This window comes from Hordeum vulgare, chromosome 7H, assembly GCF_904849725.1.
Source record: "Hordeum vulgare subsp. vulgare chromosome 7H, MorexV3_pseudomolecules_assembly, whole genome shotgun sequence".
Classification (NCBI taxonomy): domain Eukaryota; kingdom Viridiplantae; phylum Streptophyta; class Magnoliopsida; order Poales; family Poaceae; genus Hordeum; species Hordeum vulgare.
The window spans coordinates 498,623,518-498,649,810 of record NC_058524.1 but is presented as its reverse complement, the minus strand read 5'-3'; the positions used below and the strand labels follow the sequence as shown (position 1 = coordinate 498,649,810).

The window sequence follows — 26,293 nt, the reverse complement described above, 5'->3', positions numbered from 1 at the left end:
GAACGGTCACTGAGGCGGAGCTACCCTACATACTTGGTAGATAAGAAGGCTGGCAAAGTCGAAACAAGTATATTTGATATATATAATATTGATGTGTACTTTACTAGTACTCCTAGTAGCACGAGGGTATTAGATACAGGTTCGGTTGCTGAGTGATTAGTAATTCGAAATGAAAGGTATGGAATAAACGGAGACTAGCTAAAGGCGAGGTGACAATACGTGTTGGAAGTGTTTCCAAGGTTGATGTGATCAAAACATCGCACGCTCCCTCTACCATCGGGATTGGTCTTACACCTAAATAATTGTTATTTGGTATTTGCGTTGAGCATGAACATGATTGGAGCATGTTTATTGAAATACGATTATTCATTTAAAGAGAATAATAGTTATTCTATTTGCTTGAATAATTACCCTAAATGGATTATTGAATCTCGATCGTAGTGTTACACATGTTCATAATATTGGTGCCAAAAGATACAAAGTAAAAATAATAGTACCACTTACTTGTGGCACTGCCACTTGAGTCATGTTGGTGTAAAATGCATGAAGAAGCTCCATGCTGATGGATCTTTGTACTCACTCATTTTTGAAACGTTTGACACATGCAAACCATACCTGTTGGTATAAACGCATGAAGAAACTCCATGCGGATGGATCGTTTGGATTCACTTGATTTTGAATCACTTGAGACATGCAAAATCATACCACATGGAACAAGAAAGTAACTTGTTGGAAGCAATGCATTTTGATGTGTGCAGTCCAATGAGTGCCGAGGCACGCAGTGGATATCGTTATGTTCTTACTTCACTGACGATTTGAGTAGATACAGGAGTATTTACTTGATCAATCACAAGTGTGAGATATTGAAAAGTTCAAAGCTATTTCAGAATGAAGATCGTCGTGACAAGAGGATAAACTATCTACGATGTGATCATAGAAATTAATATGTGAGTTGCGAGTTTTGGTACACGGTTTAGACGATGTGGAAATTGTTTCGCAGATCATGCCACCTAGAACACCATAGTGTGATGGTGTGTCCGAACGTCATAGTCGCGCCCTATTTGATATGGTACATGCTATGATATCTCTTATCGAATTACCACTATCGTTTATGGGTTATGCATTAGAGACAACCGCATTCACTTTAAATAGGGCACCGCGTATTTCCGTTGAGATGACACAGTATAGACTATGGTTTGCAGAAACCTAAGCTGTCGTTTCTTGAAAGTTTGGGACTGCGACGCTTATGTGAAAAAGTTCCAGTCTAATAAGCTCGAACCCAAAGCGGATAAATGCATCTTCATAGGATATCCGAAACAGTTGGATACATCTCCTATCTCAGATCCTGAAGCAAAGTGTTTGTTTCTAGAAATGGGTCCTTTCTCGAGGAAAGGTTTCTCTCAAAAGAATTGAGTGGGAGGGTGGTGGAACTTGATGAGGTTAGTGAACCGTCAGTTCAACCAGTGTCTAGCAGGGCGCAGGAAGTTGTTCCTGTGGCGCCTACACCAATTGAAGTGGAAACTGATGATGGTGATCATTGAGCTTCGTATCAAGTTACTACAAACCTCGTAGGTCGACAAGGTCGCGTACTACTACAGAGTGGTACGGTAACCCTGTCTTGGAGGTCATGTTGTTGAACAACAATGAACCTACGAGCTATGGAGAAGCGATGGTGGGCCCGGATTCCGACAAATGGCTGGAGGCCATGAAATCCGAGAGAGGATCCATGTATGAAAACAAAGTGTAGACTTTGGAAGAACTACTTGATGGTCGTAGGACTATTAAGTAAAGATGGATCTTTAAAGGGAAGACACACGATGATGGTGAAAAGTCACCATTAAGAAAAGCTCGACTTATCACAAAGATGTTTCCGACAAGTTTAAAGAGTTGACTGTGATGAGACTTTCTCACTCGTAGCGATGCTAAAAATCTGTTGGAATTATGTTAGCAATTGTTGCATTGTTTGTGAAATATTGCACATAGGATGTCAAAAATTTGTATCCTCGATGGTTTCCTTGAGTAAAGGTTGTATATGATACAACCATAAGGTTTTGTCAAACCTAAGGATGCTAACAAGTATGCAAGCTCCAGCGATCCTTCTATGGACTGGTGCAAGCATCTCGGAGTTGGAATATACGCTTTGATGAGATGATCAAAGCTTTTTGGGTTTATACAAGGTTTATGAGAAACTTGTATTTCCAAAGAAGTGAGTGGGAGCACTATAGAATTTCTGATAAGTATATGTGGTTGGCATATTGTTGATCGGAAGTAATGTAGAATTTCTGTGAAGCATAAAAGGTTATTTGAAAGGAGTTTTTCAAAGGAAGACCTGGATAGAGCTACTTGAAACATTGAGCATCAAGATCTATAGAGATAGATCAAAACGCTAAATAGAACTTTCAATGAAATGCATGCCTTGATAGGTTTTTGAAGGAGTTCAAAATAGATCAGCAAAGAAGGAGTTCTTGGCTATGTTGTAAGGTGTGAATTTGAGTAAGACTCAAAGCCCGACCACGGCAGAATAAAGAGAATGGACGAAGGTCATCTTCTATGCCTTAGCCATAGACTCTAAAGTATTCCATGTTGTGTACCGCACCTGATGTGTGCCTTGCCATGAGTCTATCAAGGGGTACAAAGAGTGATCGAGGATTGAATCACTAAACAGCGGTCAAAGTTATCCTTAGTAACTAATGGACTAAGGAATTTTTATCGATTAGGGAGGTGGTTAAAGAGTTCGTCGTAAAGGGTTACGTCAATGCAAGGTTTGACACTAATCCGAATAACTCTGAGTAGTAAAACGGATTCGTATAGTAGATTAGATATTTGGAATATTTCTGAATAGCACATAGTAGCAGCATCTATAATATGACATAAAGATTTGTAAAGCGCCCACGGATCTGAAAGGTTCAGAACCGTTGACTAAAACCTCTCTCACAAGCAAGACGTGATCAAACCCCAAAACTGTATGGGTGTTGGATTCGTTAAAATCACATAGTGATGTAAACTAGATTATTGACTCTAGTGCAAGTCGGAGACTGTTGGAAATATGCCCTAGAGGCAATAATAAATTAGTTATTATTATATTTCTTTGTTCATGCTAATCGTTTATTATCCATGCTATAATTGTATTGATTGGAAACTCAAATACATGTGTGGATACATAGACAAAACACTGTCCCTAGTAAGCCTCTAGTTGACTAGCTCGTTGATCAAAGATGGTCAAGGTTTCGTGACCATAGACAAGTGTTGTCACTTGATAACGGGATCACATCATTAGGAGAATCATGTGATGGACAAGACACAAATTATGAACGTAGCATGTGATCGTGTCATTTTGTTGCTACTGTTTTCTGTGTGTCAAGTATTCATTCCTATGACGATGAGATCATGTAACTCACTGACACCGGAGGAATACCTTGTGTGTATCAAACGTCACAACGTTACTGGGTGACTATAAAGGTGCTCTACACGTATCTCCGAAGGTGTCCGTTTAGTTAGCATGGATCAAGGCTGGGATTTTTCACTCCGTGTGACGGAGAGGTATCTCGGGGCCCACCCGGTAATACAAACACACAAGCCTTGCAAGCAATGTGACTCAAGTGTGAGTCACGGGATCTTGTATTACAGAATGAGTAAAGAGACTTGCTGGTAACGAAATTGAAATAGGTATAGGGATACCGACGATCAAATCTCGGGCAAGTAACATACTGAAGGACAAAGGGAATGTTATACGTGATTATATGAATCCTTGGCACAGAGGTTCAACCGATAAGATCTTCGTAGAATATGTAGGATCCAATATGGACATCCAGGTCCCGCTATTGGATATTGACCGAGGAGTGTCCTGGGTCATGTCTACATAGTTCTCGAACCCGCAGGGTCTGCACACTTAAGGTTCGGTGACGTTTTAGTTTAGTTGAGTTATATGTGTTGGTGACCGAACATTGTTAGGAGTCCCGAATGAGATCACGGACGTCACGAGGGTTTCCAGAATGGTCCAGAAACGAAGATTGATATATAGGAAGTTGGTCTTTGAATTCCGGAAAGTTTTCGGGCATTGCCGACAGTGTACCGGGAGTGACGAATGGATTCCGGGGGCCCACTGGGTGGGTCCACCACGCCCCAAGGGGTCCACGTGGGTTTATTGGATGTACAATAAGGTATAATGGGCTGACAAAGTCATCCAAGGAAAGCCCATGAGGAAAAAGTGGAAAAACCAAAAGAGGTGGGAAAATAAGGAAGGAGTCCTAATCCAAGTGGGATTGGAGAAGGACTGCTCCCTCCCACTTCGGCCGACCCAAGGAGGGTTTCCTTAGTGCGCCAAGGCTGCCCAAGGCTGCCTCTCCCCTCCTCCTATATATACTAGAGGTTTAGGGCTGTTTGAGAAACAACATTGCCACGTGCAACTCAAACCTACACCTCGTAGTTCTTCCTCTAGATTAGATTTCAGCGGAGCTCGGGCGGAGCCGTGCAGGAATAGATCATCACCAACACCGGCGCGCCGTCACGCTGCCGGAAAACTTATCTACTTCTCCGTCTCTCTTGCTGGATCAAAAAGGCCGAGATCATCATCGAGTTGTACGTGTGCTGAACCACAGGTGCCGTCCGTTCGGCGCTAGATCGGAACGGATCGTGGGACAACGGTGATTTAAATCACGAAGTTTTACCACTACATCAACTGTGTTTCTTAACGCTTCCTGCTGAGCGATCTACAAGGGTATGTGGATCAAATCTCCCTCTCGTAGATGGACATCACCATGATAGGTCTTCGTGTGCGTAGGAATTTTTTTTTGTTTCCCACGCAACGGTCCCCAACAGTAAGATATACCGATAGTGTTGAAGATAAAAGAGGGGATGCCTTCCGGGGCATCCCCAATCTTAGACGCTTGAGTCTTCCTTCGATATTAGCGTAGGGTGCCTTGGGCATACCCAATCTTAGGTTCTTGCTGCCCCTTATTCTCCTCATATCGATATCTCACCCAAAACTTGAAAACTTCAATCACACAAAACTTAACGGAACTTCATGAGATGGGTTAGTATGATAAAGATAGATCATTCACTAAGGTATTGCCAAGACAAGATTCATAATTTCTCTAACATAATACCTACTGCATTATATTATTCTCATAATTCATATCACTAAATATAAGCTATAACACTAAACAAGCAAACTTTGCATGCAAAATAGAATCTGTCAAAAACAGAACAATTTGTAAAGATATGAACTTATACCGTACTTCCTTAGCTCTAAAAATTCTACACAATTAGTAATACGCATAGAATTTGGAAAGAAAATCCTTGTAAAAAATTCAGAATTTTGTGACATTCCAGTAAAATCACATAATTCATATACTAGACGCAAAAAATTCTGTTTTTGCACAGAATCAAATCAACAAGTATCCACACTATCCTAAAGGCTTTACTTGAAACATTATATTGAAATAAAAGACACAAAATATGATTAATATAGTAGCTTAATCATGTGAGCACACAAAAACGGAAAGGAAAGTGTTGGGTTGTCTCCCTACAAACGATTTTCTTTAATGCCTTTTAGCTAGGCATGATGATTTCAATGATGCTCACATAACAATAGTAAATGAAACATGCAGAAGAGCATCATGAATTATATGACAAGAAAATTTAAGTATAACCCACTTCCTATGCATAGGGATTTTGCAAGCAAACATTTTATTGTACCAAGAATGAACTAGCATAGGAAGGCAAAACAAGCATGACTTCAAGACTTTAAACACATAGGAGGAAACTTGATATTATTGCAATACCTACAACCATATGTTCCTCCCTCATAATAATTTTCAGTAGCATCATGAAGTAATTAAACAATATAACTATCACATAAAGCATTATCTTCATGCTTTGGAAGCATAGAAAAATTTATTACTCTCCCCATAAGTAAACTTCTCATACATAATAGTGGGAGCAAACTCAACAAAATAACTATCATGAGACACTTGATTGACATAACCACATAGAATGTTAAAATCATGATGACAAGTTTCATGGTTATCGTTAATTTTTATAGCATACATGTCATCACCATAATCATCATAGATAGGAGGCATGTCATCATCCTAGTAAATTTGCTCATCCAATCTTGGGGGACAAAAAATATCCTCTTCATCAAACATAGCATCCCCAAGCTTGTGGCTTTGAATATCACTTGAATCATGGATATTCATAGAATTCATACTAACAACATTGCAATCATGCTTTTCATGCAAGGATTTAGTGCCAAATATTTTATTAAATTCTTATTCTAGCAATCTCACACAATTTTCCAAACCATCATTTTCACGAAAGACATTATAAAGACGAAGCATTTGAGGCCATCTCAATTCCATTTTTTGTATTTTTTTAATAAAACCAAACTAGTGATAAACAAGAAACGAGAAGATTTAGTTGCAAGATCTAAAGATATACCTTCATAAACTCACCTCCCCAGCAACGGTGCTAAAAAAGAGCTTGACATCAACTACACAACTTTATTCTTGTAGACTCCGTTAGGCCTCCAAGCGCGGAGTTTTGTAGGACGGTATCAATTTTCTCTCAAGTGGATGACTTAAGGTTTATTAACCAGTGGGAGGGTAGGATGAAGATGGTCTCTCTCAAACAACTCTGCAATCAAATACAAGAAATCTCTTGTGTACCCAACACACCCAATACAATGACAATTTGTATATGTGCACTAGTTCCACGAAGAGATGGTGATACAAGTGCAATATGGATAGTAGATATAGGTTCTGAAAATATCAAAATAGCAAGGTAGCAAGTGGAAAATAGCGAGCAAAATGTTGTATAAATGCTTGGAAATAACGCCTAGGGTTCATACTTTCACTAGTGCAATCTCTCAACAATGCTAACATAATAGAATCATATTATCATCCCTCAACGTGCGATAAAGAATCACACCAAAGTTCATAAGTGGTAGACAACATAAGATGAAATTATTATAGGTTGTAGAACCACCTCAAAGTTATCCTTTCCAATCAATCTTTTGAGATATTCCTATAGGTCTAGAAAACAGCCCTAGAGTTCATACTAAAATAACACAATATGATGCACATCAATCAACCCTAATGTCACTTAGGCACTCCAATGTCAGCACAAGTATTCATGGGTTAATTATTCAACATGCATCAAACAATTTCAGGTTCATCATATTCAATCCAACACAAAGAACTTCGAAGAGTACCCTAAGATTTCTATCGAAGAAAGTAGGATGAAAACATGCATCAACCCATGTCCTAGATCCTCCAAGGTGATCGGAATCCGCAAGTTGAGGCCATAACATATATCAAATGAATCAATAGAATACCCCATTTTCACAATGGTTATCCACATGCAAGACATACATCAAGTGTTCTCAAACCCAAAGTATTCAATCCAACATAACAAGATCTCAAAGGGAAACATTCAATTCATCACATCAAGATAGCAAGGGAAGAAAACCATATGATCCAACTATATTAACAAAGCTCATGATACATCAAGATCGTGACATCTCAAGAACACGAGAAAGAAAGAGAGAGAGAGAGAGAGAGAGAGAGAGAGAGACCAATCACATAGGTACTGGTACATACCCTTAGCCCCGAGGATGAACTACTACCTCCTCGTCATGGTCACCACCGAGATGGTGAAGATGGACTCTGGTGATGATTGCTCCCTCCAGCAGGGTGCCAGCACAGCGCTTTGGATAACTTTTCTTTGGTACAAATGCTTGCAGTGGCGGAGCAGAAGTTCTAGGTTAACTTTTGGAGGTTTCTCGATTTATAGGAGTTTTAAGCGTTGGAATCATGTCAAACGGAGCCACGAAGTGGTCCCAAGCTATCAGGGTGCACCCAGGGGGTGTGCATGCCCTGTTGGCTTGGCACCAACAAGTGCCCCCTCCAGTGGTTGTTCGCTCTGATATTTCTTATTTTCTCCAAATATAATCGTCAAAAAGTCTCGGGCGATTTCGAGAACTTTTATTCTCTGCACAAAAAACGGCATTGCGGTAATTCTGCTGAAAACAACATCAGTGCGGATTAGTTCTAATTAAATCATATAAAGTGCATCAAAATCATATAAAAATATTGTAAACATAGGTAAATTTGACATGAATACTTCAAAATTATCGATACATTGAAGACGTGTCAAAGGATTGTCAAGCCCCTTGAACTCGTTACTTGCAAGGATTAATTTTGATAGATAGATGATATAAATAAAAAAGAGTAAATAAATTGCAGCAAGGTAAGTTGTGTTTTTAAGAATAAGATTAACTAGACCCGGGGGGGCATAGTTTTCACTAGAGGCTTCTCTCTCGAACATAGCACACGGTGGGTAAACAAATTATTGTTGGGTAATTGACACGGTAGCTCATAGTTATGACATCTTATTAACGAAATGATTACGTGTATATAGTCATCAAGTCCACAAACAAGTAGACCAAAACGATTCTGCATCTACTACTATTACTCCATTTGGAGAGCGCTTCTATGCTTGTCTCTCTAGATATTAAGTTCATGACAAACAGAGTAATGCTTTAAGCAAGATGACGTGATATAGACAAAGTAAGACAAGCAATATGTTTAGACCCCGTCGTTTTATCCTTAGTAAAAACAATAAAAATATGTGTCCTGTCCCCTACTGTTACTCGGATATAAAGCACTCCATGATTGAACCTGAGTTCCAGTGAAGATAAACCAATCTAGTTAGCCAAACCAAACTGATGGATGGGAGAATAATACGAAGATATAATAATCACGCATAATAGAATTCAGAGGAGACTCAATTACTTTCAATGACTAATCTAATCATAAACCCACAATTCATCGGATCCAACAAATACACCGGAAAATAGGATTACATCGAATAGATCACCGCAGGAATCTCGACAAACATTGTATGGAAGATCATAGAGAGAAAATAAGTCATGTAGGTACTAGCTATGGACCCATAGGTATGTGATGGACTACTCACACATTATCATGGAGGCGACAATGTTGATATAGAATGTCTCCGTGATCAATTCCCCCTCCAGCGGGGCACTGAAAAAGGTCTCTAGATGAGATCACGGCAGAACGGAGACTTGCGACGGCAAAAAAAGTGTTTCGGGGGCTCTGTCATGTTGTCGAAATATTTTGGGATTTATAGAAGTGAAATTAGGTCAGAAGGGCTCGCGAGGGGTCTACAAGACTGTTGGGCAGGCCCTACCCACCCAGGACGCGCCCTGCAGACTTGTTGCTTCCTTGTGCGGCGTCTCGCTTCCTCCCAAAGCTTTGCGGGGCCAAAAGCTTCCAAAAAGAATCACCAAAATATTTCATCGTGTTTGGACTCTGTCTCGTATTAATTTTTTGCAAAAGTCAAAAACACGCAAAAAAACAAGAACTTGCACTCGACACTAGGTTAATAGTTTAGTCGTAAAAAATAATATAATACCATGTAAGAATTAAAAATTATAGATACATAACAGACATCTCATGCATCAACTATTTTTTTGCCTTAAGCGACGTGAGATGAGTCGATCGCGCCGAGAGCTACAGCGTTGAGCCAGCCCGTTACGTTACGCACGCATGCAGTCTTAAAAGGGAGAAAAAATGGGATAAGCCAAGAAGGGATCCTTGGTCTTCTCGTTGTTGCGTGGCACACCTAGCCACTACGATAATGCCAATTTCATGTCAAAGTACTCATGCGCGTCTTATTTGACGCTTTTTTAACCCTTTTTTCGTTCTTCCTTTTGTTTCTTTTTATTTATTCTTCTACATTTTTTCTATTATTTCTTGCATTTTTTTCTTCGTAATTGGTTTTTTGCCCTTTATTTGATTTTCTTTTTCCTTCTTATTTTTTGTTTTTGTTTTGTTTTTATTATGTTTGTTTTTGTTTTCCCTCTATATTTTTTATGTGTCAAAAACATTTTTTAGTAAATCATTAACATTTCTTGTATACATGTTCAAAATTGTTTGAATGTTTATTTAAATTTTTTATTTCTTTCTCAATATCTTAGTATTTATTGAACATTTTTAATACTTGTTCAACATTTTTAAAATACTTATTCAACATTTTTAATACTTGGTGTACATTTGAATATTTATTCAACATTTTCAAATACTTGTTCAACATTTTCCAAATACTTGTTTAACAATTTTTAATACCTACTCAACATTTGTCAAACACTTGTTCAAAAATGTTAATACTTATCACTAAAAATTAAATACTTGTTTAAGATTTTTCAAATACTTATTTACCATTTTTTAATATTTGTTCAACATTTTTCAAATATTTTTCAGTATTTTTGGGAATGTGTTTTTGAAGAGTGTTTTTTGTATATATGTAGAATATTTTAAATATAAAGAAAAATTACAAAAATAAAGCAAAAAAACAAGAACAAAATAAAAAAAAGAAAAAGAAAAAAGACCGCGGACTCCTGCCCGGCTGGGCCAGGCAATCTGGGCTTGCCCCAACACGAGGCTTGCCCCTGTTCTCGGGCGAGACATAGGGGCGCCCTCAGGTCCTGACTGGCCCATTCCCATCCTGATTAGTGCTCAGACTATGCGGTTTCTTTTCCCTTTCTATCTACTCCCTCCATTCCTAAATATAATAACTTTTAGAGATTACACTATGGACTAGATACGGAGCAAAATGAGTGAATCTACATCTTAAAATATGACTACATACATTCATATGTAGTTCATAGTGGAATTCCTAAAAAATCTTATACTTAGGAACGGAGGGAGTATCTATTTATTTACATGCAGTTCTCTTACATGGTTCATAAAAAACATATTTATGGTTTAGGTTGAACTGTATGCCGTTTTGTGCCAACTAAGCATAGTTTAGATTACTATATGTTCCTTGTTGTGCTCGCATATTTTCTGATCTCTTTCAGATTTTTTGGCACTCTCTTTTAGTGGTGTATGGAGCCCCTATCAATTACGAGGTGTTCTTTAAGAAAAAGAAGAAACCGGTAGATATTCTGAAAAAGGAGAACATCTATCGTCATCGATTATGGTGTTCTGTTTAGGGCGTCGTCTTGCTTGTTAGACCAACTAAAACACGTAAGAATATAATGATAAATTAACTTCTTCAGACTGACAGTTAGGAACGCGTTTACTTTTCTTTTCCCAGTGAGGAACGCGCTTACTTCGACAGATAGAAATCCCCTTCATTTATTTATTCGAAATCAGCTTATCTCCCACACCAGTAGTAGCTATTCAAACCAGACCTAGCAATTAGGAAAGTGGACGAGTCAACTATGACATACCTGGTTCAGGTTGAACTGTATAATGTTTAGGCTTATTACACTATCGAGCACTGAATAAATATTCATATTTGTTTCCACGTAGACGGTTCAAATATATGTCATGCCTTGTTCAGGTTCAAACGTACACGTACGATCTTTATGTTTTAATTAGGAGTAATATTCAAACGGATTATTTGTTTTCACAAAGACAGAGACACATGCACTTGTCTATACACTAGGTCCAGCGTGCTTATTTGGCTATAAATAACTTATCTCTTGTTTCATTTTGCATTGGTGCAACTGCAAGGAACTCCAAATCTCCAATCATCCTCTAAAAACCAGAAGCCGAGCGTCCGGGGATAATACCATGACTATTCTCTCCAAGGATGCTCCTCCGGAGATCTCCCACCCCGCCCACCCCGAGCACAAGCTGAAGCTGATGGCCACCGGCGCGGCGGAGTTCCAGTGCGACGTCTGCAAGGAGCTCGGCGCCGGGGACCGGTACACGTGCCGACCCTGTGACTTCGACCTCCACAGCGACTGTGCCCTCGCAGAGGCCACGCTGGTGCACCCGTTGCTCAAGGGCAGAGAGTTCCAGCTCCGCCACGAGCACCCGCGCCACAGCGACGGCGGCGGCAGGACATGCGGCGCCTGCGGCGGGAAGGTGCTCGGGCTGCACTACCATTGCGCCGCCAAGAAGGGCTTGGACCTCCACCCGTGCTGCGCGGCGCTGCCGCTGGTGATCCCTCAGGAGGAGCTCACGCTCGAGCTTCGGAAGGAGGCGTCTCACCGGTGCAGCAGCTGCCGGGAAAGAGACAGGAGCAGGAGCAGGAGCAGGACCTGGTTCTACCGTTCCACCTGCAAGACCGTGTACCTGCACGTCGCCTGCGTCAAAGAGATTGCTCGCCGGAGCCGTGGCGCCGGGGTCGGCTCGAGTATCGATCCATTCGCTTCCGTTAAGGAATCCGCGCTGCAGATCTACCGCGCAAAGAAGGACGAGAGCGAGTTGGAGCGCGTAATTCTCGAGCTGGTTCTTGGAGGTTGATGCTGCAAAGTTTTTCTCCCAAAATAAAATTTGAAGGTTAATTAAACAATTTGCTAATGAGCCAACGGGACTATTCTGTAGTATGTACTACTGTTTAGTGTAGATATAATTAAAATTGTTGCGCTGTAGTATGTAGTACTGCCTAAACTGTGTCTATTCTGGATTTTAGATTACCACAGGTCATAGATATTTCCTTTCTCCCGTGTAAAAATACATTGTTATGTATACATACAAATATACAGCGAGAAGTCTATGCTACAGTCCCAACGGATGCGTAATACTGATGTACATTGACTGATCGCTGCTACGTTGATATTCTGGGGCCTGCATGAAGAACAAAACTTGAAGAGCTAGCGTTACTCAAACAAGATATGAAGTGAGTACCTGATATTAATAAATAGCGTAATCTAGAAAGAAATTGACATAGCGGGGATAGCTCAGTTGGGAGAGCGTCAGACTGAAGATCTGAAGGTCGCGTGTTCGATCCACGCTCACCGCAATTACTTTTTTGTCTCCCTAATCTCGTTATTGTGAAGACTAAACAATGATAGGTTTTCAGCTTATTTACTTTATTCAGTACAATGTTATTGTGAAGACTAAACGATGGTAGGTTTTCGGCTTATTTACTTTATTCAGTACAATGTTATTGTGAAGACTAAACGATGGTAGGTTTTCAGCTTATTTACTTTATTCAGTATAATGCTATTGTGAAGACTAAACGATGTTAGGTTTTCAGCTTATTTACTTTATTTAGTCTTTACGTGACTTTAATCATACTCCCTCCATCCCAAAATAAGTGTCTTAAGTTTAGTATAATTTTGTATCAGAGCTAGTACAAAGTTGAGACGGTTAGTTTAGGACCGAGGGAGTACCTTGTTTGAGGATTTATTCAGTTCATGCTTTCAAACAATTCAATCAACAACTAAGGATGTGTTTGGATGTTGTCCCTGCTCGCCCTACCTAGGCTAATAAAAATGACGGTTGCTATAGATCTATCGGATGATTTCTTAGGAAAATCATCCGCCTAGCCTGCTGTTGGATTTCAAACCCGTAATTATTCGATTCCACGGTATCGCCTCGTCCTTCATCATGTCCACGCAGCTTCATCATAGCATAGCAGCGCCCTGACCACTAATTGCAGCCACAAACCAGCAACACCCTTAACCTCTTCCCTTCCCGCACCGGCACATGTTGGGACGGCATCGACACTCTCTCTGGTGACTCTTTTGGGGAGCTGCGTTGTAGACGTAATGTTTTGGGAAGTGCTCAACACCTTAAACGGGGTGTGGCTATCTCATTATATAAGGGTACCCAAGGGGTACAATACAATATACAGTATATGCATACAGGGCTACGTATATACAGTCTAACACCCTCCCTCAATCTTAACTGTGGCCTGAAGTACAAAGCAAGTTAAGATTGCGCCTACAGCCTACAAACTGTGGTTGTGGAAGAGGCTTCGTGAAGATGCCAGCAAGTTGATCCTTTGATGAGATGAACTTGATGGAAAGTAGCTTCTGTGCAACACGTTCCCGAACAAAGTGATAGTCCACTTCAATGTGTTTAGTCCTGGCATGAAACACTCGGTTGGATGAAAGATAGGTAGCACCAATGTTGTCGCACCACAGAACTGGAGGATGAGCTTGAGTAACATGCAACTCTCTCAATAGAGACTGTACCCATATAATCTCAGCAGTTGCGTCAGCAACAGCTTTGTACTCAGCTTCAGTACTACTGCGAGACACTGTTGCTTGCTTACGAGCATTCCAAGCAATCAAGTTAGAACCCAGAAATACCGCATATCCCCCCGTGGATCGCCTGTCGTCGGGACTATCAGCCCAGTCCGCATCAGAAAAAGAAGACAACTCCAACGAAGGTGCCGGCTGTAGAAGCAAGCCATAGGAAGCAGTAAGGCTGACATAGCGCAAAATGCGTTTCACTGCTAACCAATGAGATGTCCTGGGTGCATGCAGAAATTGACACACACGGTTGACTGCATAGGAAATATCAGGCCGAGTAATGGTGAGGTATTGTAGACCACCAACAAGGCTACGATACTCAGTAGCATCATCAGAGGATAGAGAATCACCATCAAGAGCAGACAACCGATCAGTGGCAGACATCGGGGTGACAACGTGTTTGCATTTGAGCATACCAGCACGTCGCAACAAGTCCAAGGAGTACTTCTTCTGAGAGAGAGTCAGCCCAGCAAAAGAACGTGAAACCTCCAGACCAAGGAAAAAACGAGAGCACCTAAATCCTTGACAGCAAAATCAGCACTGAGGGCACTCACCAGACGATCAGCAGCAGAGTCAGAGGAACTGATGAGAATGATGTCATCAACATATACCAAAAGATACATCGTAACCTCAGGGCGATGTAGGAGAAAGAGCGACGTATCAGCAGTGGAGGGAGTAAACCCAAGAGCCCGAAGAACAGATCCAAGGCGAGCATGCCATGCACGAGGGGCCTGCTTGAGTCCATACAATGCCTTAACCAGACGGCAGAGATGATGAGGGCGAGCCGGATCAACAAAACCAGGTGGCTGACGCATATAAACCTCCTCCTCCAGAACTCCATGGAGAAAAGCATTCTGCACATCAAGCTGACGAAGGAACCATCCTCGAGTAACAACAAGAGACAGTAGCAATCGAATGGTAGTGGGTTTGATGACTCGACTGAACGTGTCTTCATAATCAAGACCATACCTCTGTTTGAAGCCCTTGGCAACCAACCGTGCCTTGTAGCGTTCAATGGAGCCATCAGCATGCCGTTTGACTTTAAAAACCCACTTGGAATCAATAACATTGACACCAGAAACTGAAGGAACAAGGCGCCAAGTATTATTCTTATGGAGAGCCTGAACTTCCTGTTCCATTGCCATACGCCAGTGTGGGATACTGAGTGCAGCCTGAAAGTGACGAGGCTCGGCAGTGGGATCAGCAGCAACATGAGCCATACACGCAGCCAGCCACGCAATCGTACCATCCGTGCGTTGCTTGGGACAAAGAACACCGGATTGGCTACGTGTGCGAGGACGATGCATGACATCGGGCAGGACAGGCGGTGTTGGCGCAGGAGATGATGGAGCCGAGACCGCCGACGCAGGGCTGGTCGGCAACCCGGGATCCGGCAAAGCAGTAGCCAGCCCAGGCGAGGCCGGCGGAGAGCCGGGCGTGGCAGCGGCCGACACAGGAGAGGCCAGCTGAGCATCGGGCGGGGCAGGCTCAGCTGGCGCCGGCGGGACCAGCAGCGTGGAGCCACGCGTCGGCGTGACAGGCGGGTGGGCTCCACCCGCTGTGCAGGGCCCAGCGACGTCGCACGAGACGGAGGCCACGTGCGGGGCGTAGTCGGGCGGGCGGGCGGGGCGAACGTCGCCCGCGATGCATGGCCCATGCACGTCGCGCAGGGGCGCCAGCACGGGCGCGGCAGGAACGGGCGGGCGGGCGTTGCAGGCTCCACCCGCTATGCATGGCCCATGCACGTCCTGAGAAGCAACGTCCGGAATCCTCTCCTCAAGTAGTTCCAGGCAAGCGCCACGTCCAATACCTGCAGCATGATTAGGAAGCAACGCATGGGTATATGCAACATCGACAAATTGGTTAGGCGAAGGTATAGACATGGGCACTTGTAATGGCTGACCAGTAGGAAGAGTCAGAAGTGTGCGGAAGGGGAACACGTTTTCATCAAACACAACGTCACGAGAGATGTAGACGCGATTGGTAGGGACATGTAAGCATTTGTACCCTTTGTGAAGAGAACTATACCCTAGAAAAACACACTTCTTGGACCAAAACTCAAGCTTATGTTTGTTATACGGGCGTAGATGAGGCCAACATGCACAGTCGAACACTTTGAAAAAGGTGTAGTCTGGAATTTCATTAAGTAGGAGTTCAAGTGGGGTTTTCATTTTTCATTTTTAGAAGTCGTGATGGAAGCCTATTTATAAGAAAACAGGTTGTGGAGAAGGCATCACTCCAAAAACGAAATAGGACAGAAGCATGAGCTAGTAGGGTTAGTCCTGTTTCGACAAGATGACGATGCTTACGTTCGGGAGTTCCATTTTGCTGATGTGTATGAGGACATGACACACGATGTGAGATCCCAAGCTTGTTAAAGAACAAGTTGAGGTGGTGGTATTCACCCCCCCCCCCAGTCGGATTGCACATGAATGATTTTGTGCTTAAGGAGACGCTCAACGTGGGCATGAAACTGAACAAAGACATCAAATACATCAGACTTGCGCTTAATAAGATATAGCCAAGTAAATCGACTGTAAGCATCAATAAAACTGACATAATAATTGTGACCACTCACGGATGTCTGGGCATGACCCCATACATCGGAAAATACAAGCTCAAGAGGATGTGTCACAACACGACTAGAATCTGAAAACGGAAGTTGATGACTCTTGCCCTGCTGACAGGCATCACAAATAGTTTCAGCATTTTTATTGGACACAACTGGTAGATCATGACGATGCAATATATGTCGAACTATGGGGTTCGCCGAGTGACCAAGGCGTGCATGCCAGTGTGTAGACGGCACACGTACACTAGTGAACACCTGGGGAGAAGACGGCGTGGAAGGTGGTGGCGGCGCATCAAGAGCATATAGGCCATGCCGAAGGCGACCACTAAGCAGAATGGCCCTCATGTCCCGGTCCTTGATAAAGAAACGAAAAGGGTGAAACTCAGCAAGGACATTATTATCACGAGTAAGTTGAGGAATGGACAGCAAACTGCGCGTAGCGGAGGGAACTCGAAGGACATTAGAGAGATGCAATGGGCGAAAATTATGTGTAAGGAGAGAGGCCTGACCAACATGTGAGATGCGCATACCTGCTCCGTTTGCGGTGTGAACCCGATCATGACCGCGATATGGCTCCTGAGTAGAGAGCTTGCTCATCTCGCTTGTGAGGTGGTTGGTGGCGCCAGTGTCCATGTACCAAGCAGGATCAATGGAGTAGGATGGCGTGCGTCCAGAATCATGACCCGTCACCGCAACAGCAGCCTGCTTATCATTCCCTTTGCCATTGTTGCCAAGGCCAAGGAAGTCTTGCTTGTAGAGACGATGTTAGAGCATATATCTCCATATGTGGTTTTGGAAATTGATGACAATTCCTATGGACTAATGGTTGCCTTAAGTTATATTTATAGGATTTGTCCATAGGCACTTCTTGAAATCCATCTGTTGGGTTCAAGGAGTTTATATGATAACCAAGACGTTATTCAAGGTATTATCCAAAGAATGGTCATAGAAACACTAGGTTGATCAAGATCTCAGACAAAGAGTAAATCAAGATGATCAACACACAAAGCGTATAAGATGTACCGAGAGGGATCAAGTGATCCCATGGTATGATAAGCATTGTCCATTACGTGTTTGTGTACTAACCCATGGTCTTTGTGAGACTCCTATGTGGGGGTTAGGTGTGCTTCCATTGGGCTTGCGTCAAAAGGAAGATCTCATACAACCCATGAAGGATGACGTCAAGTGGTGATCGTCATCAAGATTGTGGTGTGCAAGTTCAAGCGGATCAGCACGAATATATCATTGAAACTATTGTCAATGATCTTGTGTTGATAAGGACAACCTCATGTGCTAACAAGGACAAGATCAAGATAAGAATTCCTGAGCACTACATGCTTGATTCTTGTGGATGTTCACATGGTGGACAAATGAAGATGAATACATAAGCTAGGCTGGCCACATTGAGTATGGGAGAGCTACTTGAAGACTTCATCATGTCGTGCTTTCAACTTGAGCCAAGAAGGAACAACAACATCAAGCTCAAGTGAAAGGGCTAACTCAAAGGTATCAGTTCCTTTGACGTTAGTTGTGCGGAGTGATGATCAGCGAATAAAAGTATACACTCGAGTATGGATCATCAGTACCCCTTTTATGATTCTTGAGTCTTTAGGGATCCCGCACTATTAAGAGGGGATCACAGGTTTTGCGATGAACTTGCTCAAACTACATCTCCATTGTTCTGCTCATACCACATCTCCACTGCTCTGCTGTTATCAGAAAACAGGACCAGTGCCTCGGACATCCGGCCTCCTCCAGACGTCCGAGGCCCGGACATCCGGCCTCCTCCGGACGTCCGAGGCCCGGATATCCGACCAGGTTCGGAAATCCGGAAGCCTGCACCAGTAGAAGTTGAGTTCTATATCTCGGAAATCCGGCTCCCTCCGGACTTCTGAGCACCGGACGTCCGACACCCGTCGGAAATCCGGAACCTACCACCAGTAGAAGTTGAGCTGTATAACTCGGATTTCCGGTCCTCTGTGGACGTCCGGTGGCTGATAAATTCAACATAGGTTCAGTCGTATCTACAGGCCTCGGACGACCGACCCCTGTCGGACGTTCGGTCGCTGTTTAATTCAAAATAGTTTTAGTCGTATCTACAGGCCTCGGACGTCCGACCCCTCGCGGACGCCCGGACTTCCGACAACTGTCGGACGTCCGGACCCTGTGTGACTTAAAGTGTCCCCAACGGCTCTTTTTCTCTCCCCACTATAAATACCCCCCCTCCCACTTCATGAGAGGGTTGCCCAACACAGCCTTATCCTCATAAGAACACATTTCCACCTCACACACATTTGCTCACTCCAAATCTTAGATCCCAAGAGCATTTGTGAGCCCCTTTGAGAGTTGTTCCAATCAAAAGATAGATCGTCTCCCTCTCCTTCTCTCAACCCAAGATATTTGTGATTTGAGCAAGTTTTGAGCATTCCCCGTGATCTTGTTACTCTTGGAGGTTGGAGACTCCTAGGCGGTAGGAGTTCTTCGGAGAGGAATCAATCCGTGTGATTTCCCCCGGAAAAGTTTGTGAGGGTTTGGAAGCCACCTCAAAGGCTTACCACTAGTGGTTGAGAAACGCCTTCGTGGTGTTGTCTCAAAGGGAGAATAGGGTGAGCCTTCGTGGCGTTGGTGTGCCTTCGTGGTAACATCCACCTCTCTAACGGTGACTAGCTTTCCTCCAAGGAAGTGAACATCGGGATACATCTTCGTCTCAGTGACCTTGGTTATCCTTAACCCTAACTCCTTACTTGTGGTTTACTTGTGTTATTTGAGCATACATACATTGCATATTGGTTGTGCTCATTATATTGTGTTGGCTATTTCTTGTACATGATTAATCATTCAAGCATACCCTCTATATCCACACGTTCATACTTGCAGCCCTTGATATATCGTGTTGATATAGTGTGCTCTAGTATCTTGTGTTGTTCACCTACTTGTCGTGTGATATAGCTCAAGTAAGTTTGTGTAACTTACTTGTGCTTGTTAGTAACTGTATTGTGTCCATCTTGGTAGATCGTGTTGTTGATACACGTTGCAGTGCCTAGTGCATTTAGGATTTGTGCTTGACAAGTACCCTCTTAGTTTATTTCCGCATTAGGTTCAAGCCAAATCCGAAGAAGTTTTTAAATAGCCTATTCACCCCCCCTCTAGGCGTCATCGAGGTCTTTTCAGACGATGGCAGCGAGAGGCAATGTGCCGCTCAATTTCACAGAGCTGGCAGGCCTGCGGGGCGCCACAAGAGGAGCAGCACGCCACCGGCCGATTGCCGCCCGTGATGGTCGGAGCATTGCCCCGTGAAGTCTGTTGTGGTGACGACGCCGATCTGGTGTTGGAGGAAGAAGACCGCGGGGGCTTGCCACGAGTCGCGGCATTGGCAGCGGCAAAGCCAGGGGAGACGCGGCGCGCCTTGATGTGCTATTCACGGCCAAGGAGCCGTGCATAGAGCTCATGAGACGGGAGCGGATCATCACGGCCGTGGACATTCTCAATGAGATTGTCATAATCATCATCAAGCCCGTTAAGCACAAAGGTGGTGACCTCCTCATCCTGTAGCGGCTGGCCAACAGAGGCCAACATGTCGGCTAGACCCCGCATCTTGTTGAAGTAGTCCGTGATGCTGAGGTCACCAAGCTTAGTCTCACCCAGCTCGGTGCGTATAGAATGAGCACGTGCCTGAGACTGGGAGGAAAAGCTTGTGTAAAGCGCCACCCACGCCTCCCGGGATGTAGGGGCGAAGATGACTAGCGAGGAGACGCTCGGGGTGAGCGAGGACTGGATTGCGGAGAGGATGGCTTGATCCCGAGCCACCCACGTGTGATACGCCGGGTGATGAGGCGGCGGACACGGGATAGAGCCGTCGACGTAGCCCTCGAGGTAGCGACTCCGCAGAAGAGGCAGCACCTGGGCACGCCAGGACAAGTAGTTGTCCGGCGCAAGCTTGACCGGCAGGAGATGCGAGAAGTAGAACGGCGACGGCAGCGTGGCCGGGTCAGCATGCACCGGTAGCGGGGCATAGAAACCCATCGACGGGGCCGCCCCGGGATGACCAGCGGCCACCGAGTAGGGCGGGGCTCCAGAGGAGCCGATCCGGGGGGGGGGGGGCATAGGGTTCCATGGCAGGGGCCCCGTAGTGTGACGCGGCTGCAGCTCCCTGGTACGACTGAAGCGGCGCAGGGTAGACCGTCGATGGCGAGTAGTGGTGCGGGGTAGACGACCCGCAGGTCATCGGCGGCGGCGGCACGGACTGGTGCGGCGGCAGCGGCGCGCCATAGTAGGGCGGAGGAGGCGCGGCATAGTGCTGTGGCACCGAGGACGCGCCGTAGGGGACCGTCCAGGAGGACGACGGCGGCGGGGTGCCATGGTCGGGGTGAGGTGCACCGGACGAGGCAGCAACCCCAGGCTGGGTGGGGAGATCCGAACCACTCGGATGGCGAGGCGATGCCGGGGCCCCATAGGCTGTCGCCAGGGGCCGGGAGGCGAGAAACGGCGACGCGGGGGCGAGGGTCGGCGCCACGGCAGTCGGGGCGGCGCCAGAGGCTGGCGCGGCGCCAGGGGTCGGCGGCGGTGGTGACGGCGGCGGTGCAACGGAAGACATCGTAACCTAATCTGATACCATGTAAGACGTAATGTTTTGGGAAGTGCTCAACACCCTAAACGGGGTGTGGCTATCTCATTATATAAGGGTATCCAAGGGATACAATACAATATATAGTATATGCATACAGGGCTACGTATATTTTGCTGACACCGATGTGTCGCCAACGACAAGTTCACATCAGGCTACTTCAAGCATGGGCTCTCTCTCGAGCAAGCTACAACGCAACACTCCATGGCAGCGACGACGGCCCCCAGCGAAGCTCCAGGCAGCATGGCGCGGCACGCCAAAACTTCATCGTAACACCAACGAACTCCACGGCGATGCTTCATTGTAGCTCCATGGCAACACGTCGTGGCACGACAAAGCTTCATGGCAGCAACAACGGGCCCCCCGATGATGATTCATTGTAGCTCCATGAAAGCAACGCGTGGAGTGACAAAGCTCCATTGCAGCTCCATGGCGGCACCATGCGGCGAGGCAAAACTCAATCGCAACAACGACGGACACCCGACGAAGCTTCATTGCAATTCCACTCTCGTTGCATTGTAACATCCACTACCGACGAGGACGAAGAACTCTGCGGTTGCAACGTCGACCGCGGATTTGCAGCAGCACGAACATGCCTTGAGATGCTGCGGAGGAGAGAAGTGAGAGGAAGTGAGAAAAGACACTTGTAGCAGTAGCGGTGCGATGGTGGCGTTCTTGCAGTAGCAGCAGCAGCGTGCGACGAGTGGTTGCCGGCCACCCTGCAAAAGAAAAGGACCGAATAGGAGAAGAAGAGGTAGGAGATGAACAATGGAAGAGAATGAGTGGTTGCGCGTGACCGGTCGGAGGTGAGAGAGAACGTTATCCTAGAAAGAAGATAAGGGAGAACTTGATAGGCAGTGTGAGGGTGCATGGTCTCATGGACGCGTGGCGGGTGAGCAAGGCGGTTGATTTGTCTAAAAATCGGTCGAATGTTTTTAACACTTTTTCAATAAAAATTGGCATAGTCTCACCAATGAATTAACGTAAAACAGAACTACCAATGGCAGTGCCGGCATGGATGGCCATATTATTGGCACTCATCCAAACATACGCCCACACCCTATCAGAGCATGGTTAATAATACAGCAAACAATCGATTATAAAGAGTTGTCATGTCATATAGAGCCAACCTAATAGCCGGCATATACAATAGTAAGTTTTACATGTGTACTACTTTAGTAGTAGTTGACCAACCTTACAATCTCACAAAGTGGCTTGGGTCTCATGCTGCAGCTGGCTACTCACCTAGAACTCACTTCTCTTCTCTCTCCTCCTCTTTCTCCTCCAACTAAGCAAGGATATAATATTTTAATCCTTATAACCTGCTTATGTCACCTTATTGTACTTGCTCTCAACGATCAATTTTTTGGTTCAGCTGTAGCAGGCTCCAATCCAAACACACCATAGAGGGTCATTATTGTTTGGGTTCGAGATAAATCACAAGTTTAATTAGACCAACATGTATCCTTTCCATGCACACATGTTTATTTGCCAACAACAATAAAAAACTTCTTTTCACTTTATTTGCTGGATTTTCAGATATATTTGGAAAAAATGTTCAAATATCTCCCAATTCAAGCATTCACTACCGTTTTGTGTGAGGTTTGATTTAAGATACATCACAAATATTTTGAATTTTTACTTCAACCAGCTTACTATCTACATAATAAGGCATATGAATTAACACACATGAAACCTAAGTACAAGTGTACAACATGATAATTGTGTTTTCCCCCAACTTGGTGTAATCTTGAGTGGATATTAACTATGATACATTTGTTGCAAAATTAGGTGAAACACTAGCCGGTAATACTATCTACCACCGCCACATGATAATGTTTTTCCTATTTTATTCACTTAATTTACCAATATATTATGCCTAACCATTCATTCAAATAATACACCCAAACACCTCAATCGTCATTAATAGTTAGTCACTACAATTTGGATTCAAGATGCGTCACAAGTTTTCATAACAACAAAGTATATTTTGTATTAGTCCATGCTCACATGCTGCTTTTACCATGATTAACAATTATCCTTTCACTTTAATCTCCTACTAGAAGGGTTTGGGCACGCTTTGCTGCGCGTTGGTGTTATTATATTTTCAGAAGAAAATTACTCCCCTATTCAAAATATTAAATATATTTGTTTTTTAGAAATTCAAACCCTAAGTTTCAGCAAATTTGTAAAGAAATATATCAAAACAGTGTCATTATTTTATCATGAAATGAATTTAGTCAAATTTAAAGAAATTGACTTTTCAAAAATTAATACACCTTATATTTTCGAACCGATGGAGTATTTAGTTTGGCGAGTTCGAGAGATGATGGAGTGTGCTTTATATTTATTTACAATACGGTGTTATGGGGGCCTTTCGTGGTGTGATTCTAGGGAAAAAAAATCTACGTCAATGGTTGCACATGTTTGTACTTCTTTTTTCTATGTGGTGAGGTGGTGTGTGAGATTGATATATTTTTATAAATTGGTTGATGTGATTTATTTGGAAATAAATCATTGGACCCATCATAGTATGAACCAAATAAATTTAATACCTCAATGAAATGGGGGAGCTCAAAATTGAGGAGCATGGTGACTTAAAAGAATGGAATGACAGAGTTCTTTAAAAAATTATTGACTATCAAAATTGAGTTACCCAATTTTAAATTGGACTCCTTAATTTATTGTGAGACCTCTAAAATTAGGGAGCTTAAAAATAGAATGAGAGAGTTCCTTGAGAAATTGTTGACCCGGTCAAAATCGAGTGACCCAAATCCATTTTGGAGACCTCAATTGATTGTGAGGCCTCTAAAACTAGGAACCTTAGTGTATTATTACTATAAGGGTTGGGCATGCTTTGTTGCGTTGTTAATGTTTTTGGATTTTTCATAATTTTTGTCCTCAATCTATCTTAAAATATAAGGTGTATTTGTTTTTTGAAAAGTCAAAATTGAAATTTGACCAGATTTTTATAGAAATATATCAGTACCCATAATAGCAAATAGGATTCCGAGACTCGTCATGAAATGAATTTTTTTTATTTTTTTATTTAGTATTGTGAATGTCGATATTTTTGCATCTGAAGTTGATCAATTTTTTTAAAAAGTTGACTTTTTAATAGACTAATACACTTTAGTTTTAGGATGGAGTGAGCATTAGGTTTGGGTAGTGGGGAAGATGATGGAGTGTCTTCTCTTTTTTATTCATATAATGCGGGGTTCTAGTGGGCTTTCATGATGTGATTTTGGATATGCTAATCAACTCATATTTACACGAGAAAAGTTTCTGCATCGGTGGTTGCATGTATTATATTTGTGCTACAGTAACACATATTGACACTCTTTTTTTCTAGGTGATAAGAGGATGCATAGGATTGATAAGTTTTTATAGGCCGGTTGTTTCCACTTGATTTGAAAAATTGTTGACCTAGTTAAAATCATGAACATAATCTAATAGCAAAATGAAATAAGAGAGCATAATGAATTAAAATAACTAGTCAGCAACCCGTGCCACTGCACGGGCTAGGAAATTTTTGGAAGTAAACATAGATTATATGTGGGTCTATCTAATAGTAGTTTTTGGTTTTTGATTTTTTTTCTATTATATTATTATAAGGAAAAAATAAACTGCATTTGAGAGATTATTGTATAATAATCATATATTAGTTTGCTCTGTCTCCACGTAGGAAAATATATTCCTTCTAAAAATATATTATAGGAGGGTCTATGTAATAGTACTTTTTGGTTTATGAATTCTTTTTTATTAGATTATAGGTAAACGTAAGAATTGCATTTCAAAGATCACATTTTAACCTTGTAATGTTTTCCTCTGTTTCCATGTAGGAGAAATATATTTCTTGAGCTAAATTAAGGTTAGAGGGTGGATTCACTTTGTGAAGCTCTGAGCTATGATTATATTGTGATGTGTATGAAAGAAATATGATTCTTTTCTTCAGAAATAGGTAAAAGTGTTTCTACACGAACAACTTCTTATACTGTTGAATGTACATGCTACATATGTAAGACAAAACATATATAATCTATCTAGATATCTTTGCATTTAATTCGTTTTTATTAATGTATTTTTTCAAGAAATTCTTAGATAATATAATTATTCATCTATAAATAAGCATCAATAAGGAATTAAGTAATCACTAGCAAAAGAGCCCGTGCGTTGCAATGGAAGAGAAAATAATACACGCTCTGAACGCAATATATTTTCACATGGCATCATATTTGTGTTGTCGACGATGGCTTTAGTGCTCACACAACGAAAACACGTTTGAATGTACAGTCACTCGAAATAAGATGAGAAATATGTTGTTTCTCCCCACGAGGTTTTTCAAAGGTGTGCATGTGTTGTTAACGATGTTTTCTTTCCTCTCATTTTGGTTTTTATTTAATGGATGTTTATTGCAATTCGTATCGTCGCCGGAAAGAGAGAAAAAAAGGACCGTGCACTACAGATTAAGTTTGCACCAAAAATAATATTTAAGAAGTATTCAACAGCTAAAAATAACATCCTATTTAGATTCTACACATTTTTTAATCAAATTTCATATATAACATGTTAAAATCGGAGTTATGGTTTAAGAAATATGGATAATTTTGTTTTAAATAAAATGTGGATTGATTAACTGGAAAGTTAGGGTTTTTCGATGCTCTATTATTAGGGAGAGATTAAATCTGGACTGCGGGTTGATTATCTGAAACATCAAGAGGTTTTTTGAAAAATGAAAAAACGATTTGTTTTCTGACTTAAATCCGGACTCGGGTTGATTTCAGGAAACGTCGAAGGCTTTTTTTATAAAAGTAGCATGACGGGCGACAGAAGTAGTCGGCGCTTTATTATTAACTAGTAAGCATGCACGTGCAACGCACGAATAACCGTACATAAAAAATTCCTTGTTCATAATTAGCAAAAAATCATACATCCAAGGCAATCAACATGGTGAATTTCTCCGTAAAGAACATATGAGATATTTATTGTCTGTATATTCCCTCCATTCCTAAATATAAGTCTTTTTAAAGAATTCTATGCACTACATACGGATGCATATACACATGTTTTAGAG

At 42.7% G+C, this 26,293-nt stretch overlaps 1 protein-coding gene and 1 non-coding gene across 2 annotated transcripts; both read left to right on the top strand.

The window, feature by feature from the left end:
- Nucleotides 1-11,533: 11,533 nt before the first annotated feature.
- Nucleotides 11,534-12,409, top strand: LOC123412231. Its single transcript, XM_045105172.1, has one exon. The coding sequence runs from the start codon at nt 11,607-11,609 to the stop codon at nt 12,282-12,284; it is 678 nt and encodes a 225-aa protein (XP_044961107.1). The 5' UTR covers nt 11,534-11,606; the 3' UTR covers nt 12,285-12,409.
- A 301-nt stretch (nt 12,410-12,710) lies between these two features.
- On the top strand, nt 12,711-12,783 carry TRNAF-GAA. The gene has a single exon. It is a non-coding gene; the product is annotated as a tRNA-Phe (tRNA).
- Nucleotides 12,784-26,293: the final 13,510 nt, after the last annotated feature.